This window comes from Panicum virgatum, chromosome 9K (genome assembly GCF_016808335.1).
Source record: "Panicum virgatum strain AP13 chromosome 9K, P.virgatum_v5, whole genome shotgun sequence".
NCBI lineage: Eukaryota > Viridiplantae > Streptophyta > Magnoliopsida > Poales > Poaceae > Panicum > Panicum virgatum.
In genome coordinates this window covers 23,305,720-23,324,766 of record NC_053144.1, presented here as the reverse complement: position 1 = coordinate 23,324,766, position 19,047 = coordinate 23,305,720, and the positions used below count along the sequence as shown (strand labels likewise).

Below are 19,047 nucleotides of genomic sequence, written 5' to 3'. Positions count from 1 at the left end.
ATAAGGAATTTGATTTTCTGTCACTCGCGAGATATAGGTCTTGTTACTTATGGAAATGTTACTAGAGAATGAATTAATGAGGAAAGAAAATGGAGACCGGGCGGAGGAAAGTTGGATATGATTATGGGTTAAAGGAAAGTTGAGTCTCCGCCTGTGTCGATTGAGGATCATTCCGTTGTGGGCCCTTTAACTGAGGATTGAACAGTACTAACCACATGCCGGAAGTAGGAGGTAGTCGAAACCGGTAAGCTAATTACCTAGATTGCGTCGGAATCTGAGTCTCGACCTGCGGTGCTGGGTAAGGATGACAGATGGTGAAGTCGTCCACGGGTTCACCGGGTGTTCGCACGTGCGGGGCTCATCATCCGGGTGTTTGCGGGCTTGATTCAGACTTCGGGGTAAGCATGGGAATAGTTGCGTGGTGTGACTCGACGGGGTCGCACTGGGCGTGTGAGTTAGGTCCACCTTGCAAGGTTAAATCGGATCGATTCGCCGTGACTCGCGGATATGAGAGCCTTGGTCAATGCGTCGCATCGTAGTAAGGATTGAAAGGACAGAAAAATGAAAGGTGGGTGTATGGTTATGTTCTTAAAAAAATAATATGATCATCCATGTGTGTATTAGCTGTTCAGACAAATCTAGTGTTATTTATCAAACTAATTGGAGCTAAAATATTGAAAGTAAGGCTCCAGTACTAGTGGCTTTTCAGCAAAAGAACTCCAGAGCCAAAAGCCTTGCATATTTAGGAGTCGGCTAAGTATATACCATAGTCGGGTAAGTCTTGCTGAGTATTAGTATACTCAGGATTTGTTGTTACCCTATTTTCAGGTAGCTGCTGCTGGTTGGAGCTAACCAGGGTTCACATCGGTGAGCTTGATGTGACGTCCTCACATCAGCGTAGTTATCGTTGTTCTTCTAAACTAAACTTCTCTTTAATCTCCGCTGCATTTTGAACTCTGATATTTTACGTAAACTTGTTGTAAGTTCTGCTTGTAAATTAACTTGAGAACTTTTGTCTGCTTGTAATCATCTGTGCTCGTCCTCGTGAGAGACTTTCAGTGTTTTTCGATCCTTAAACCGACAGATGTCCGGATTACACCGTTTTAAGTGCACAGTAACTTGATTAACTATTAAGATGATAGTTAGCGCACTTAAGCCGGTTTAATTTGGGCGGTTCTGTTACATCCCCCCTCCTCTCTCTTCTTAATATATTGATACGCAGATCTCCTGCGTGTTCGAGAAAAAAGTGAAAACAATGCTGTGTATATGAGGTATTCACATGCTTGCTCACAGATTCACACCACTATAATTGACTAGATTCTTGTAAGGTGATCACGCTACATTTTGTATATGAGGCCTCTTTACACAAACCACCTAATCTATTAAGCATATACAAGCTTGATACGTTAATAATCTCACACGATATTCTCAAGGCATGTAAACCAATCACAGTTATGTCAAACTAGTAGGAATAGCCTTGCTAATCCAGATTCATATTTATGGAATTCTAGCTTTCCATGCAATTATCACTTTGCCTGCTGAGTAGATGTCTGAAGAAATCCATCACGAATCTGACCGGCAATATCTGCAACAGCACCAGGACCATGTGGGAGGAAAACAGCAGAAGATTTGGATGCTGCTCCGATCTCTTTCATGGTGTCAAAGTATTGAGTGAGCAGAACCAAATCCATCACATCCTTAGCTGAAGTCCCAGGCACATTACCGCTAAAGCCAAGCACACTATCTCTTAGTCCATCAACTATGGCTTGACGCTGCCTTGCTATGCCAAGGCCAGAGAGATACTTGGCTTCGGCCTCACCCTCAGCCCTCTTGATCTGAACTATCTTCTCTGCCTCTGCCTTCTCATTTGCTGCGACACGAAGTCTTGCAGCTGAACAAAATGATGAAAACAAAGAGTTTAGTACTAAACATCGAACCATAGTATATTACTGTGATATCAAGCAGTGAGTGAATGATTGATCTGTTACTCTCTGCAGAAGCAACCTAGGAACTTTTAGATGGATTTCTGATTTATGCAATAAAATTACCATAATATCTTCTAATTCTGATTAAATCGTACGGAGAATGAATAGAAAAATTCTTTAAGTTCATTTGCCAATGTTATGAGTACATACATCATAGCCCAAAAGCAAAATTCACCAATGTAGATGGGCACGTACCAGCATTAATTTCATTCATAGCCCTTTTAACTTTCTCATCTGGTTCTATATCAACAATGAGTGTTTGCACAATCTCATAACCATAAGCAAACATTGCCTTTTCAAGCTCCTCCTCCACAGCTTTTGCTATTTCATTCTTTTGCTCAAAAGCATCATCCAGTTCTAGTTTAGGAATACTTGCCCTTATAACTGGAAAAAAAAGATCATGTGAGATTCAATAAGATATGATTTGTTATTATATTATAAACAATCTGCATATTTAATTAAATGTTTTGTTTATGTCCTTATCAAAAACTTCATCTTTCGCATTATCCAATCCCAATTATTATCTGTATCCTTGACAACCAGTTTACAGATTCTTGTTCGAAGTTTTTTTTTTTCATTGAGGGAGTAAAGAGTGTACTTATAATTATTACAGCTTTTCCATCTTATAAATGCTATGAAAAGATGTTAAGTGGTTCAGATGAGTTATATTTCATATGGGTAAAATGGCCGAGTTTGACAACTACTTAGATTGTACCTCCATGCATGGGGCAGTTTTGACACATATTCGAAATGGAGAGAGTTTCGACACATTTTGACAACTACCAGATGTTAGCCTTACCATCGAAGACATATGCTTGAATTTGAGCTCTTGGGTTGCTCAGCTTGTAGTATGCATCACTTGCTTTGTCTTCCATTGCTCGATATTGGATGGATGCAACAACAGTAACAAAAACATTATCCTGTGAGAGGACATATAAACAAAAGTAAGTTAAGAAATCATCTTCAGAACTAAATAAGTGGAGAAAACGATAAGAATCCTGCCTGAAAGTAGATGGTAAATCTTATTGGTGTCTTTACAAATTTCTATGATGATCATGGAAGCTGAATCCGACATGAGATGTCAGAAGTTAGATACCTTTGTTTTTGTCTCGCAGCGGACATCAAGCTGCCTAAGCCTTAGAGTGAGCTGACCGGTGACACGGTTTCCAATGATCCATGGCATAAAATGGCATCCAGGATTGAGAACTTCCTCAAATTTCCCAAATCTCTCTTTGATGCCTAGTGTTGACTGGTTCACCTGTACAAAGCAGAAGAACTTGCCGATTGCTGCCAGTAGTTTCCCCATTCTAATGTCTGTCTTCTATCTTGAAACAGGTAGGAAACGAATCGATCTTGTCAAAAACATTATTGTTGAACATAGTATTGCCAATCAGTATTTTCTTTCCAGTTTAATTGTGCGTGAAAGTTTTGGAATGTGAAAGAAAACTGAGTACACAGAGGTAACCTGAGGACTGAAGGCAACTAAACCTTTAGAAATATGAATATTTTGAACTTTCGAAATCTGTATAGTTACGCATAAATTTTCACCTTTTTTAGCAACGCATAAATTTTCACGTTAGGTATCGTCCGTTGCATATAAATTTAGATCTCCTTACTGCTGATGTAACAATCCCCCTCCCTGCGGTGTGGTTAAATATAGGTGTGGTTGGCCTAAAAGAGAGTGCTACTCTTTGTTTCTCTTTTCACCGTACCTTGTTAGTGTTAGTTTGGATTTCTACGAGTTGAAACTTCCAACTCTGTACACTTGAAGAAAAAAATGTTTATCCCAGAAAATACTCTGCACTCAAGGAAGAGAAAAGTTTCCCAAGGACAGGGTTTTGCTTCATCAAACATCAGATGTAATTGAAGGGAAGGAGAACAGTTAACTTACATTACTCTCTCTTTCTATCTTTGAGCACCAGAGCAAAGATCGTTGCTGAAGACTTTGAGATAATAACTATTGAAGATGGCTGCGATGTGATATGGCTAGATTAGCTAACGATGGCAGGTTAGTATTGGCGAGCTCGCCCTCACGCTGGAGGCTCTGAGCAACACGATTACTTTCCTGGTTGCAACAAAGTTCTGCCCGATCTCTTTAAATACAGCCAGCCCTAACAAAATCTCTAAACATGTTTAACTAACAAACCAAATCCTAACTGAATACGATAAGCAAGTCCTGACTGAATACAAATAAACAATCAGCCTACCACCTGTTGCTTCTTGTTCCTGCAATCCTGCGTGCATACGCCTTGCCGGTAAAAGAGTCCACAACAGATGGTTGACAACTATATGGATTAATTGAATTCTGCGCTTGAGCTATGTAGGATGGTTGCCCTTTTATACTCGAATTCTCCCCAGGTCAACGTCTGCATTTCTGTATCATTCCCTTGTTCTGACCCTTTTGTCAGGGGTGGTTTTGATGGCTGGATATCTTCAAGAAACTGTGAATCCGTGATCCAATACAACGGCTGGTACAGTCGGCTCGCTGATCGACTATCCATTTTCATTATTCATGTATTCTTTTCACATACATTTTCTATGGAGAATGGAGTTCTTAAAAACAAGTGGTTAAACAATTCTTGTGCGTGACTGGCTTGGCAAGGCGATTTCATTGTCACCATGTCTTATTCAGTTTCGAAAATACGCAGACCCAGGGGGTGGCAGAATCATCTGCTTGCAAGAGGAATCTTGCTGCTGGTGGATCTATGCTCGACAAGCACAGTCGTCCTCCAATCAGATTGCACCCAAGACTACAAGAGTGAGGTACTTGATGCCTGGATACAAGGCACTAAGGCAGGACACTTGCATTCAGAAAACAGTTGACATCAATATGTTGTACTAGCACTCAAAGCTTGCTCAACATGCCAGGTGACAGCTTGTGGTGGTTTTTATCTGAAGCATGCTTCCAAACTCCAATTCGTGCTAACTGGTAAAACTTCATGCTTTTCCTCACCTAAAAGGAACCGGGAGAGCAATTCCTTGACAAGAAATATCCACTCTGGAAACTGTGTTCTGTATGAAAGGGCATGGCAGCTGACGAATATCAGAAAGGCACATCAACTTCCCGGAGCCGCTGGTTTCCGCGTTGGCGTTTGCTGCCAAATTTCTTGTGAAAGGGATGGGAAATTCGTCCATTGGAGTCTGTGTTGATGTCAAACGGGAAATTCCTCCATCCATTGGAGTCTGTGTTGATGTCAAAGCCTCATCAAAGCTGACAAGATGGTGGGCGATGCGATCAAGTGCAAAGAAATTGTGTGCTTCAGTACAATATTAGGCATGAGTAACTCTGCTTTCCATCCATAACCATAAGATTTGATCAAACAATTGTAGATGTAGCGACGGATAAGATCTGACGTGGCTATTGGTTCACAAAAAGTCGTTGCCTCATTGGGTTATGATTAGGAAGACAGTTTAGCTGTATGAACTAAGGTCTGTTTGGTTGACAACCACAGCCTCCCACACCGAACTGTGGCGGCGCCAAAAACCAGCCCTGTGGCTGCCGAAGCTTTGGGCTGAACCAAACAGCAGCCTTCTGTTTTGTGGCTCGCCGCATGTTAGGCATGGTAAAGTGAGATGGGGAACCAAACATGCTCTCACTGCTCCGGTGGCACACAACTTAGCTGGACCATCGGATCAAAAGACAACATAGCTGGCCCGAGATGCCACCATGAAGTCTGAACTGATGATCCGCTTGTTAAGTGGTGATACTCCGGTTTTTCAAGGAAGTGGTGATACTCAGAGTCACAGGCTCGCACCCTGCAACGTCCCGGTGGCAGCCTGCCAGCGTGCATGCCCACTGCGCGCGGCATCACACTCAACCACGCCGTCAACGCAAATATCATAACAAAGATAGCAAAAATTAAGGGGGCACAAACTCAATATCATATCAGATGATGCTGACAGGATTACCACCAACTTGCCAAAAATGAGTTTGGTCAGTCGTGACTTATGACTACTGACCAACAGAAGCAGGGCGCGGGGAGTGCCACCGTTTCTCAGGTTGCAGCACTGACACGACACACGATATAAGAAAAGGTAAAACACATTTCTGTAAAACAAAACAGATAACTGATACATCTGGAAAATGGAAGTTGGCCGAACATTGGCTGCATACTGATACAACATCTGAAAAATGGAAGCTGGCCGAACATCGGCTACATCCCACACGATAGTTACATTTGGGTAATGCTAACCAAATACAGACAGTATCTGTGATTAAGAGTGCATGGGTAGAGCGTGGGCAAAATGCATTGCAGGGACCACATAATGGCTAATGCCACAACATGAAGGTGCTGAGATATGCTTCAGTTGCCAGGGAACTCAACGGATGCCTATGCCACCTTGTACTCCTTGTTCTCTTGCAACAACTCTTCCATCAGATATTGCAAAGAGAAACAGATAATCTCTCTCACACAACAGTTAATTCTGCAAACTGACAATGTACATCATCGAAGATGTTCTACAAATCATGAAGATAAACAGGGTTTCTGCTCTCACATGATCTTGCGACTAGTAACTGAATATTGCTATACCCTATTGACTTATCGACCATAAAGATGCATTGATGCAAATGAGTTTAGTAAATAAAACAAATGTGATTTAACAATGATATACTGATGGAGAAACCCAAGTCAGGATCATATTATCAAGATCTTCAACAAGTTGATATATCCAGGTCTACTAGCTTATTGTGCCTTAGTAACAAGATGATGATCCACTGTTTCAAGGGTGGTTTGAATAGTGAAGTTTAAGTATATAAAAAAATAAATAATAGCTTTCATAGTCCTTGGAATATCTTCCAGCAAAACCCAAAATGAATATCAAACAGATGTACGATAACAGAACTAACAACGCCTTATTCTCCCAAGCAAACAAGGTAGGCTATAATCAGTGCATTAAATGTTACATGTAAGTCCAATATAATAAATTTGCCCCTCTTCTTACCAAGTGCGTACATTGAGTACAACATCCAATAAACCAAAGAAGGTATAATGCTGAGTTGTTGTACTAACTAAATCCTATCCATTTTTCAATGAGTTGACAGAGCCCTATATCCATTCCGAAAAAAAGAAAAATAAACATGGTACTGAAAAGTCTTGTGGTACCTTTTGTCTTCAAGATCCATATACATACTCTCTTTTGTTTCTCCACTGTTAAGAAACAGGTTACAGGACTTGTGCAATAAGTTGACAGCTGTCAGAAAATCGAATACAGGTTGTATGCTAGCTTAGGTAACCAGACACATGGTTATTTCTCTTCATTGTCTGAATCAGACTCTGCAAAGACAGGTTTTGGCTGGGTTTGAGAATAAGCTGGCGCAATAAACTTTGGATCTTTCTCTGCAGCATCAGCATACTTCAAAATTGCTTCTCTTGGATCTTCATCCATCCAGGTATCCTTAATTAAACCACCTTCCTGTAACACATAAATAGGGCAAAATACATGGTCAGTTGAACCCAAATGGTAGTGGTTACGCATGCAAAAAACCTGAAACAACCTGAAATCCATCATAAATACAAAACGCAAGGAGAAACTACATATGCGTACCTTCAAGAGGTACTGTGTCAGTAAGCTGCCTTTTGAAGTACCAACTCTTCCACCATAACCCGGGCCATTAACAGGTGCTTCTGGTTTGTGTGATTTGAGCGGGTCCTTCAGTATCTTCTCTCTTTGACGTTTACGACTTGGTTGATCTCTGAAAAGTGGCAATGCATGTGGATTGTGTATGACAGGTTGCACCTCAAAGTCATCGACAGACTTTTTCCTTGGTGCTCGTCCAACACATACGAGAGCTCCCCTCTGACTAATAGAAGGATCATAAAGGATATGAGTCCCGCCTTCTTTCTTGTCCCCAACTGTAGCAAACACCTAAAAGAAAAACAAATAAGTTTAATAATATCCTTTGAAATGGAGGTATTCACAAATTGAAATTCATTGAGTACCACAGGAAGAAAAAACCTGGTTGATCCTTGGATGCCATAGGCACCTTATCACACTGTAATGTGGTGAAATCCCCACCCTTGATACAAGCTCAAGTTTCTTTCTATCAAAGAAACAGAGTAGTCCCCCATTGTCACCATCCTTTTCAATAGAGGTTCCTGTAAAAATAAGTTGCTCATCTGGGCTAAAAGCTGCATTTGTCTCAGCATAGTGATTTGGCAAATCTTCAAACACTTTCAAAGGAGTTTTCATTCTTCTCAGATCCCATATCTGCATATGCCAATGTAACATATCAATTAGATATCATGCAATAACATAAAGGAAGACAAGTGTAACACCCCGGTGCTTAATCACTAATCGAGGCTAATCACCGTCATTAGCGCTAATCGAGTTCGCATAGTAACTTTCGACTTAGCTACGTTCGATCTTGTTTTTCTCCTTGATCTGAGCCTCAAATCAACTTTCGCCCAAAACGAAAGTTGTAGCTCTTCTTTTCCTCTACAACTTTTATTCTGGCCAAAATTCAAGTTACAATGCAAAAATTCGAGTTCTGGGAAGTGGAAGATCAAATCAGGAGATGTTGGGGAATTTTTGGGCAGTGACCGGTCAGACCGGTGTACGCCGCCGCCGCCGCCGGTGATGCCACGCGTCGCCGTGCCCGTGTCTCGGCCGCCGCTTAAGCTGTCCGTCAAGGCGAACTTCGTTTTTGCCTCTCCCCTCTCGCCTTCACCCCGAGCCCGAGCTCCCCAGTCCTGCTCGTGCGCCCAGAGGCGCCGCCGCTTGCCGCGCCGGCCATCTACCGCCGCCTCGCCAGCGTTCCTCGCAACCCAAGCCTCCCAAACGCCGATTTCCCTTGCCCTCCACCTCCAACGCCCTGCCCCGAGCCCGATTTCGCTGTTCCTCGGCCGGAATCACGCCCGCAACCGCCGGCCGCCATTAACCCTAACCCGAGCTCCGCCCCTCACCGCCGACGGCCCATTTCCGCCCCTTCTCGACCCGATTCAAGGTAGTGGTGAACTTCATCGTGCTCTACTCCACCTCCCCGGCCTTTTTCTCTTTGAGTTCAAGCATCACCATCGCCGGGAACGCGGCACCGCCGCCTCTGCCCCGTGTGCGCCACTGCCAGGCCGTGCGCGCCGCTGCCAGGCCGTGCGCGCCCCTGTGCCCCGCCGCCACGCGCGCCCTGCTCGGCCGCCCCTGCCTTCCCCGGCCGCCTTGGCCGCGGCTCGGCCAAGCAGCGCCGCCGGCCGGCCATCGCCGGCGAGGGGAGCGCCGCCGCAAGCCGCCTGGCCGCGCGCCGGCAGTGGCGCGGGTGAAAACAGGGGAGGGGGGAAACTGGGAGCTGGGCCGGCGCCCACTGACATGTGGGGCCTGGCTGTCAGCCCCCCCTTTAATGTTTTCTTTATTGTTTATTTTGGCTGAAATCTTCCAAAATTCATAGAAAATCCTAGAAAATGCTAAAAAGGCAAAACCAGTTGCATTAGCTTCGTAATTTCATGCTCTATCTGATAGAACCATGAAATGGAGAGTTTCGTTACTTTTGCTAGATGGTTTTGCTGGTTCTTGTTTAAGAGCAATTAAAGCCTGGAACTACATTTTTCTAGTTGGAATTGAGCTTGTTTTGCTCAAAGGCACCCCAGTCTTTCTTGTTGGAGACACTTCAGGCTAAAAAGAATTAGCAACCGAAACCCCATCTCAGCACTACACCATTCCTTTGAACCATAGTTTTGGGATGCTGTTTATCGGTCATGCCTATGCTTTTAATTGTGTGTGTTGCATTTCATTGCATCATTTCACGAGTTTCATGCATGGCATATTTTATTCGCATAGACGCTGAAACCGAAGTCGCCTACGAGCTGATTGCCGAACCGGTTCAGGAGCCTTCCGCAGGAGAACCGCAGTCAGGAGAAGTCGTTGATCAAGCTCCCGAAGAAGTCACTAACCCTGCTGACCTGCAAGGCAAGCCCCGGAGCATAACCCCTACTTTCAGTATTCAATGTTATTATTTAAATATTGTGCATTAAGTTTTCTAGGAGTTGAATGAAACCCTAGTATGCATGTCTCTCCCTAGGTACCTATGAGTCTCTACTAGTGTACAGGTCGTTAGTACTGCAATGCTTAATCAGGATTCGGTAGAAGTCGAGTGATTCTTGTCACTCGCGAGATATAGGTCCTTGTTATTTATGAAAGGGTTGCTAGAGAATGAATCATTGGGAAAGAAAGGAAAAATGGAGACTGGGCGGAGATGAATTTGGTTATGGATATGGAAGGTATGGAAAGTGAGTCTCCGTCTGTGTCGATTGAGGACCGTACCGTTATTGGCACTACTGATCGAGGATTGAACAGTACTAACCACATGCCGGAAGTAGGAGGTAGTCGAAACCGGTAAATTGTGTACTGCTTTACAACGATACTTTGAATCCCTACCTGCTACGCTGGGCGTGGGAGTTGGCGGGTGTTGGATGGATGCCACCTTCGGGTTCTCTGGGAGTTCGCCGTGAGGGGCCCAACACCTGGGTTTTAGCAGGCGCGATTCAGATGTCGTGGTAACGATGGAAACAGTTGATGCGTGTGGCCCGACGGGGTTTACATGTGTCGTGTTGGTTAGGTCTACCTTGCAAGATTAAATCGAATCGATTCGCCGTGACTCGCGGATATGAGAACCTTGATCTCTCTGTCACATCGTAGTAAATGATGGAATTGGGAATGGAAAGTTGAGAATATGAGGTATGGCTGTGGTACTCTGAAAAGATAATGTCATCAACCATGCATGCTCTAGATGTTTAGGCAAACCTAGTCGGTATTTGTATAATAAACTTGAGCTAAAATACTGAAAGTAAGGATCCACTATTAGTAGCTTTTCAGCAAAACAACTCCAGAGCCAAACAGCTTTGCATGTCTAGGAGTCGGCTAAGTATATACCATAGTCGGGTAAGACTTGCTGAGTATTAGTATACTCAGGGTGGTTGTTGTAACCCCTTGAGCAGGTTGTCTCCGCTGATTTTGAGGAGGTCTGTGTGTCCTGGATTGGACAACCGCTTCCTCCTGGGTGGACCGTTGAGTGGGCCCCGTCTTCCCCGTGAAGATCGGGCAAGTTGGCATCACATCGGTGGGCAGGATGTAGAGCTCACCTCGTATCATTGTCGTGGCTACCGTATTGTATTTCGAACTCGGTTTTTAAACTTCCACTGTGTATTTAAACTATGTCGTTTGTTTTCAAACTTTATCTGTAAAATTCAGTATTGTAAATTAAATTGGTTTTGTTGTATGCTTGTGTCACCCGTGCTCGTCTTCGTACGAGTCTACTAGTGCAATTGTGATCCTGGAGTACAGTAGTTTAATCGGGATTTACCCGACAGCCTGTCAGATTACACCGTTTTAAGTGCACAGTAACTTGATTAAGTGTTAAGATGATGGTTAGTGCACTTAAGCCGGTTTAATTTAGACGGTGCTGCTACAACAAGGCAATTCTACATTACTTTAATCACATATTCACATGGTTGTAGTACAACCAAACAGCACAAAAAAATATATAGCCTCAACCAGACAAACCACCAAGTTGCAAGTTCAATAGTAATCATGAATGGTTAGCATCCCTTCAAAATCAAGTTAAAAGTCAATATAAAGGATTAAACTTTTCAATCTTCAAGCAGGCAAATTACCTTCAGAGTACTATCCATACTTCTTGACAGAAGAATTTGTCCATCTGTTGAAAACTTAACTCCAGTAATATCCTCTGTATGTGTTTTCTCAACATGGATATCTGGTCTGCTACCCCATCCAGTTTTTACAGTCCAGAGCTACAGAGGATACAGTATGTAGGTCAGAGAGCCATTTCAACTAACAATTTTAGTGAACTTCAAAGTGACAAGGGAAAATAGGATTCTACAGAAAATATATACCTGTATCGAACCATCTCCTATGCCACCCACAATTCGTTTTCCTTCATGGTCCCATGCACATGATGTAACAGGGATCCGCATTGGTCTTACTAGCTTTGGCTTGATGACCTATTTATAACGTAATAACCAAGCTTCAGCTATCCGCATCTCTCAAATGAAATTTTTTTGAATATTTGCAGTAGAAAATGATGGATTCTGACTTCTGAGTAACCAATTAGTAAAATAAACCTTTAAGTGCTTCCAAGGGTTTCTTGCTACAATTTTAGGTACGAGTACGACTAGTTAATGTCTGGCAAATAAAAATAATAGATTGAAATACCTGCTTTTGACTTTTAAAGTCTGACACATCCCAGAGACGTATCGAACCATCTTCAGATGAGGTCAAAATAGTCTCTTTTGACTTTGGATTCCACTCCCCACCTGTCAGCCCAGAAATGTGTCCCTTTGTATTCTTTAGATCACGAATATACATATCACCCTTAACAAACTCGCCAAGCGTGAGGCCATCACGGTCATAAATCTGATTTGAAGCATAAGCATCAATAACAATCTTTCAACTCTAGTGGTTAAAGCATTTGGAAATTCTGAAAGGTTACAAAAGCAAGAATACCTTGGCCTGAGCAGAACCAGTAACACATAAGAACCGATCGGACGTTGGACTCCAACTTAGGCTACGAACTTGATGGCCCTCAAAGGGTTCCAATTGTCTGAATGATTGCAGCTTTGAATTCATACCCTGGAAATCGTACATGCGCACTGTATAATCATAGCTACCAGAGAGCACTCTGGATCCTGTATGGTCAACAGCAAGGGCTGAGACAACCTGAAAGAAATAGTGTGATTATTGAGCAATATAAAATGCATGTATTGGAAACTATAGCAACACAATCGAATGCCTAGGAAATTAGCAATTTCATAGATTAAAAAAAGGACGCAAATCTATTTGGGGAACAGTACGTCAGTCCATCAGCTACCAATTAGAGCACCACAATTGATATTCTAACAAAATGTTTGGCATTCAGAGTTCAAGCCCAACTTTACCATCATTAAACTACTTCAAAGTCAAGATAACCAACACTTGATACTCATTTGCCATTTGACAATATGATTCAAACTAACTTTAACACCTTCCTTAATCTATCACCCTCCTTTGGGATGTATCCTGTAAAACTGTAATGAGCTAACAGCATGGAAACTTTGATGCATTGCCTCTTCAAATCAACCTAGTTCAGCAACACTATCTCATGAAAGAACAACTAGTCTAGATACAATGCCAGATCAGTATAGCAAAAATTAAGAAAAAGTAATTATAAATGAGGGCAGAAGCACGTCGCTCGTAGTTACCTTGGTGTGCCCCCGCAGAACAATTTCGTTGCTGAGAGGGATCCTATTGAACCCGCCATCGCCGTCGTCCTCCATATCGTCCTCCTCCTCCTCCTCCTCTTCGTCCTCCTCCGCTGGCGGCGGCCTAGGCGGCCCAATCATGCCGCCGCCCTCGTCATCCTCCCCCTCGCCGTGAGTGGAGAGCGGTGGGGGCCGAGGCGGCCCGATCATGCCGCCGCCCTCTTCCTCGTCGTCGTCGTCCCCCGCGGGCGCCGCCGGCGGCGGCCGAGGGGGACCAATCATGGCGCCTCCGTCGTCGTCAGCGGCGGCGGAGGTGGAGGGGTTGGGATTACTAGGGTTTTGGGGCTTGCGGAGGGTGGAGGAGTGGGCGGAGGAGACCGCGGAGCTGGGGCGCGCGGTGATCTTGCCAAAGGAGAGCGGGAAGAAGGCCCGCATCGCCTCCTCGTCCATATCGCCGCCGTCCGCCATGGGCACACGCTCGCCGCCGGCGAGGTCGGGTTGGGGTGCTATGCGGGGCGAGGTTTTCCGTCTTCTTTCCGTGCGGGTCGGTCGGGTGTTTCTGCCGGGCTTGCCGGCCCAAGGGAGATTCGAGTCCAGGGTCCACGGCCATATAAAAAAAAGGTCCAGGGTCCGCGTGACCGCGTCCTTCCCTTCTTGGTCGTTAGGCTCTGTTTGTTTGGTTCCTTGTAGTGCAACTCGCGCAATAGGAGAATTTTATATGTATGGAGTACTAATAAAATTTTTTCATAAAATTTTTTCATAAATATGTGTCATTTTTTGTGATGAATCTAATAATAGTAAGTAATCGATGATTTGCTACAGTAATGCTACAGTAACTAACCTCTAATCGTGCGGTCAAAGATCTCATTAGATTTGTCTCACAAAGTACCTCTAATTATTTATCAAAATTTGTGCTACATGTGCTAGGGCTCAAACCAAACAAGGCCTTAAAGTTACCATACATGATATATCAAAATGGTTTATTAGAACATCTCCAGCAGACTGCCAAAAACACATCTCCTAAACATCTATATGAGGTGATATCTTAATATTGGTATTGATGTTTTTGTTCATCTCCTTCAGCAGATTACCAATATCTCATTACTCATATTTTGTAACTGGACGGCACCACATCCAAAGCAGCTCATATGAAGTCCATATATCTATTTTTCTCTCTTGCTCCTCCGCGAGCCCACCTGCAATTCCAGTCTGCTATCTTTTTTCTTCATGTGCAGTTGACTCTAGCTCAGCACGTCGACCAAGCAAAGAAACAAGATCTGCTCCAAATCAAATCCACGGACTCCAAATCACATTCATTAAGCAGATCTGTGTAGAGGCATCTAATTTATATACCTGTCCTCGTACTGCTTGGGAGGGAGATCAGGGGCGCTGGGTCCCTGGCGATTGATGGAGGTCTGATTCCTCTGCTGCGTCAAGCAATCCGGCGAGCGTGGCCTCCCTGTACATCTTCGTGCCTGCACTTTCAGGTGCAAAATCGACGAGCGGGATGTGTCCTGGACACCTGATCCGACGAGCGCTGGCTGCAGCCAAGGCCTAGGGGGATTGAGCCCCAGCCCTGACGGCGAGGAGTTGGTTCTCTTCCGCTACCCGCCGAGAGACGTAGAGAGAAATAAGCGCAAGCACAAGAAGATCGATTTCGCTTCAGAAGAGGTCGATTCAGGTGAGCAGGCTCTCAATCTAGTGTATGGTGCAGCACCGGGAAGGAGCGAGACGAGCAGTGGCGCTGGGACGGAGTGGTGAGTGGCGGCGCTGGGACGGAGTGGTGAGCGGCGGCGGCGGAATGGAGGAAGGCGACGCGCAGCGTGCGACGGGGAAAAGTCCTCGCGCCGAAAGAAACGGTGGATAGGGGAGAGGTGTGTCTCCCCTCTATTTAGTATTTAGGGAGGAAGAGCTGTGTTTTTTTGGCAATTGCCAAAAATTTTGGTATTGACGATGGGATTGGTAGTCTGCTGCAACACTTCCCATTACCAAAAAGACAGTTTTTGATATTGGGAGAGAGAGATAGGTAGTCTGCTGTAGATACTCTAATATAATAAATTAAACAACTACATGTGTTACAAAGATAATACAAATAGCAAATTATATGCGCAAATATTGTTATATGTGTGCGAATAAAGGAAGGCATATAGTGGTTAAATAAACCCAAAAACTAAATATAGAGTATCTAACTAGAGGTGCAGGAGTAGCGATGACAAGCACATCACCATCACCATTTCAAATATTTTATCCATGTATCTAACTAGACGCTTCTAATTTTAAGCTAATTAGAGTATGGTAAGTATAATGATTGCCCTAATGAAAAGCTAAGAGCAATATCTATTTTGAATTAATTGCATGGTAGAGGAGCTCATGAAAAGATGCTATGCTTAAAGAGATAGAAGATGGCTAAGAAAATAAAGAAAAGCACATAAATAGTCAGTGATTATTCATGCATCATCGGCTGACAAAGAGTGCAGCAACGCTAATTTGGATGCTTTATTTTGCATTGTTGGTGGATTCTATACATATTTCGGATGAGAAGCTCCAGCCTCCCGATCGTAGGCCATGCCTAACATTTGGTTAATAGTGTCACTGCATAGGTGTTGGACTCATCTTAATGTTTTTTGGCGGATTAATTTTGAGACAGTTTATGATTGGATTTGGAAGTCAATTGGATCCATATGCGCAGATAATTAGATAAGGACACATATTATTTTATCAAAGTTAAACTTATATAGTTTAGCTAAATTGTATAGAAGAATATATTAGATCCACCATTTTCCACGACGGGCCACTATTTTATAGCCAATGTACTACTCCCACCATTTTCCAAAATGTTGGTATTTTTATTTTTATCAATGTTAAACTTCTATAGTTTTAGCTAATTTATAGAAGAATATATTAACATCTACAACACCAAATAAGATGGACTAATAAGACATATTTTGTGTATGATTTAATAAAAGTGTTTTGATACTTTAGATGTTGATACATTCTCTATATCTTCGTCAAAGTTAGAGATATTTGATTATACTAGGCAATTATGCTCGTGCGTTGCTACGGACAAAGTTGGTATAAATATGGTGCGTTAATTTGTAGGGATCTACATGATCAAGTCATGGATGGAGACGGTTAGTCCGACTCGCATGTGGAATAGATTAAGGTCCACTTGTCAATATATGAGGCGGACCAAACCAAAAATTTAAATGAAAACCTTACTCACTTTAGAAATAAACTAGGTAATTATGCCGGTGCGTTGCTACGGACAAAATTGATATATGTATTGGATATATATTGGTGCCCATATGTTAATTTGTAAGGATTTTCGTGATCGAGTCGTGGACGGAGGGGATTGGTCCGACTCGCATACGAGATGGATTAAAGCCCACCAGTCAATAATACATGCGGACCAAACCAACGTACCAAACCAAAAATCTGGGTGGAAACCTTACTTGCTTTAGTAATAGACTAGCATTTTGCCCGTGCGTTGCTACGGATAATATAAATTTTACCCATAAATATATGGGCCCAATAATTTTTTTGGTGGAAACACCATGCACAACATGTATGACCGCGTGAGGTATTAATTGTCCGATTTTTTATTGTATTGGGATTCGTATTGATTTGTTCGAGTTCCTATTAGGATTCCGATTGATTTATTTGGATTCCGATTAGAATTCCAATTAATGGACTGTGGGCCCACCTGTCAATAACATAGGCGGACCAAATCAACGTACCAAACTAAAAATTTGGGTGGAAACCTTACTCGCTTTAGTAATATATATATATATATATATATATATATATATATATATATATATATATATATATATATATGTCAACAGCTAGGTCGACCTGAAGGAAAGAAAATACAGCCAAACTATATATAAATCCATATTATTTCACATCAACAGCAATACGTGCTGCCATGCACCGCGGGAACATGGCAGCGAATGGACATCACAATATACATATTACAATACCACAACACACATACACACGCACATATTCAACGTCATATGCATACACAACGAAACGATACAAATTGGAAACTAGCTTCATCAATTGCTTAATTTCCACACGAGGGGAACGGAAATCGCAGCACGCAGACAAGACCAAAGCATGTGCGTGCGCATTGTATAGGTAGGAGAGTGGGCGATCACATGACACTGCAGGTGGGGCCGCCCCTGTGGTGCTCCTGGTCGTCCTCGGCGGGGCACCCTGGCTGGCAGCGGTCGCCGGCCACGGCGGCGTGCAGCATCGCCACGTACAGCAGCTGCGTGAGCGCCAGCACCGCGGTGAGCCCCTCCAGCGCGCGCATCCGCCACCCGCGCGCCGCGCCGGCGCCGGCGCGCATCTCCTTGCACGCGAGGCCGAACGCGAGCGCGGTGGCGGCCCACGCGACGGTGCCCAGCGCCGCGGCGGCCGCGAGGCCCTGCGGCCGCCACGCGCGTGCGTGGAACGCGGCCGCGGCCTTCGCCGCCGCGCCGACGACGGCCGCCAGCAGCGCGAACTGGATGAACTGGAGCGTCGCCGCCTCCTCGCCGGCGCTGCGCGGCCCTGCAGGCGGCGTGCCCATGCACATGCACGCGTTGTCTACGCGCGTTCAGTATAGCAGCAATCCGCAAGGATCCCATGCGAAGAATTCGATGTGTCGCAAGCAGAAACAGGATGGATCATCAAGGATCGGTTCAGCATGCACGGACCTGGTGGGTAGTACTGCTGGCTCTGGCCGTGGACGAAGCTGTTGAGCGCCCAGCTGGCGAACCCCATCATGAGGACGTACAGGACGAGGTTGAGCAGCAGCAGCGGGCCGGCCACGTTCCTCCTCCGCAACGCCTCCAGCGACATGATCGCCATTATTGCCTCTCTTCCTCTCTCTCTCTCTCTCTCTCTCTCTCTCTCTCTCTCTCTCTCTCTCTCTCTCTCTCTCTCTCTCTCTCTCTCTCGATCGGGTGCTAGCTCTCTCTCTCTCTCTCTCTCTCTCTCTGCAACCGACAAGGACCTCTCTTCGATCCCGTTCAATTTCTGCAGGTGTGTTCGTCGACCTGAGTCCAGCAGGTGAGCTAGCCACGGTACTTAAAGACGGCCGCGAGCCGGCATCCCGCACGGCAAGGTTTCGTGTGCGTGCAGCGCCGGGCGCCGTGCGTGCGTTCGGGCTGGCAATGCATGCGTGCGCCGCGCCACCGGCCGGGCTTCCGTGCCGCCCTCCCGGCCGGATCGACTGCCGCTAGCCTGTCCCGTGCGCTGTAGCGTGTGCCGAAGCGGGGAGAGGGGAAGCCGCCGCCGGCATCCGGCATGTCACGCGCGGCGGGAGCTGGCGGGCAGCCGGCCGTCGTCGTTGCGCGCGGGGAACGCGGGCGTAGCTGTGGGCGATCTGGGTAGCAGCAGCTTGTTTTGGGCATGAGCCGACGGTGAGGACGTCGACGGGATAAGGTCGGCCGGCGCCAGCGTGGCGGCGTACGCGTCGTCGTTCGTCTGATCGTGGTCACTGCGTCCATCCGTGCACCCCAACGAGTTCGTACGCCTTCGTCATGCCGTGTGCGTGCCTTGGTTGCCAGCGAGAAAAGGAGATGGGTCACGCGGGTGGAGGCGAGGAGCGGGCTAGCTAGTCTTCTGGTGCCTGGTGGCTCTGTTCCGAGCGGAGGAGCATGTTCCGTCGGCTTCTTGTGCTTTTGACATGGCAAGGCTCGACTCTATCCACCAGTTGGTGTAGGAACGAAGGGGGAGGAAGGAGGAACCTCCACTCTTCGTTCTGTCCGGAAAGGCGATCTACATGTAACTCTGCACACCGCTGATAGGCATCGAACAGGTTTTGTTAAGGTTGATTTTGGTTTGAAACTAGTAATCCGTCCAGTCAGAAATACTCGACTTTT

The 19,047-nt window shown here is 45.0% G+C and overlaps 3 protein-coding genes across 8 annotated transcripts; all 3 read right to left on the bottom strand.

Annotated features, from left to right (window-relative positions):
- Positions 1-1,283: 1,283 nt before the first annotated feature.
- Positions 1,284-4,307, bottom strand: LOC120650851 (hypersensitive-induced response protein 1-like). Of its 4 annotated transcripts, none has more exons than XM_039928138.1 (5): positions 4,196-4,307; positions 3,082-3,310; positions 2,785-2,905; positions 2,181-2,369; positions 1,284-1,891 (listed from the first exon to the last, which is right to left on the bottom strand). In XM_039928138.1, exons 2-5 carry the CDS (start codon positions 3,289-3,291, stop codon positions 1,527-1,529), a joined length of 885 nt encoding a protein of 294 aa, XP_039784072.1. In that variant the 5' UTR covers positions 3,292-3,310; positions 4,196-4,307; the 3' UTR covers positions 1,284-1,526. The 4 variants fall into 4 exon arrangements, with proteins under 4 accessions (XP_039784072.1, XP_039784073.1, XP_039784074.1 ...); XM_039928139.1 differs by having other exon boundaries at positions 3,877-4,302; XM_039928140.1 differs by having other exon boundaries at positions 3,082-3,306; positions 4,196-4,299.
- A 1,710-nt stretch (positions 4,308-6,017) lies between these two features.
- On the bottom strand, positions 6,018-15,031 carry LOC120650850 (WD repeat-containing protein 70-like). Of its 3 annotated transcripts, none has more exons than XR_005665829.1 (9): positions 13,172-13,785; positions 12,438-12,650; positions 12,147-12,347; positions 11,828-11,935; positions 11,588-11,725; positions 7,944-8,195; positions 7,533-7,853; positions 7,091-7,400; positions 6,018-6,410 (listed from the first exon to the last, which is right to left on the bottom strand). XR_005665829.1 is itself a non-coding variant. In XM_039928136.1 (9 exons), the coding sequence occupies exons 2-9, from the start codon at positions 13,637-13,639 to the stop codon at positions 7,233-7,235; spliced, it is 1,869 nt and encodes a 622-aa protein (XP_039784070.1). In that variant the 5' UTR covers positions 13,640-14,448; positions 14,525-15,031; the 3' UTR covers positions 6,064-7,232. The 3 variants fall into 3 exon arrangements, 1 of the variants encoding a protein (XP_039784070.1); XR_005665830.1 differs by having other exon boundaries at positions 6,031-6,417; XM_039928136.1 differs by adding an exon at positions 14,525-15,031 and having other exon boundaries at positions 6,064-7,400; positions 13,172-14,448.
- A 2,020-nt stretch (positions 15,032-17,051) lies between these two features.
- LOC120648596 (membrane protein PM19L-like) lies at positions 17,052-18,204 on the bottom strand. Its single transcript, XM_039925325.1, has 2 exons — positions 17,878-18,204; positions 17,052-17,731 (listed from the first exon to the last, which is right to left on the bottom strand). The coding sequence occupies exons 1-2, from the start codon at positions 18,029-18,031 to the stop codon at positions 17,331-17,333; spliced, it is 555 nt and encodes a 184-aa protein (XP_039781259.1). The 5' UTR covers positions 18,032-18,204; the 3' UTR covers positions 17,052-17,330.
- Positions 18,205-19,047: the final 843 nt, after the last annotated feature.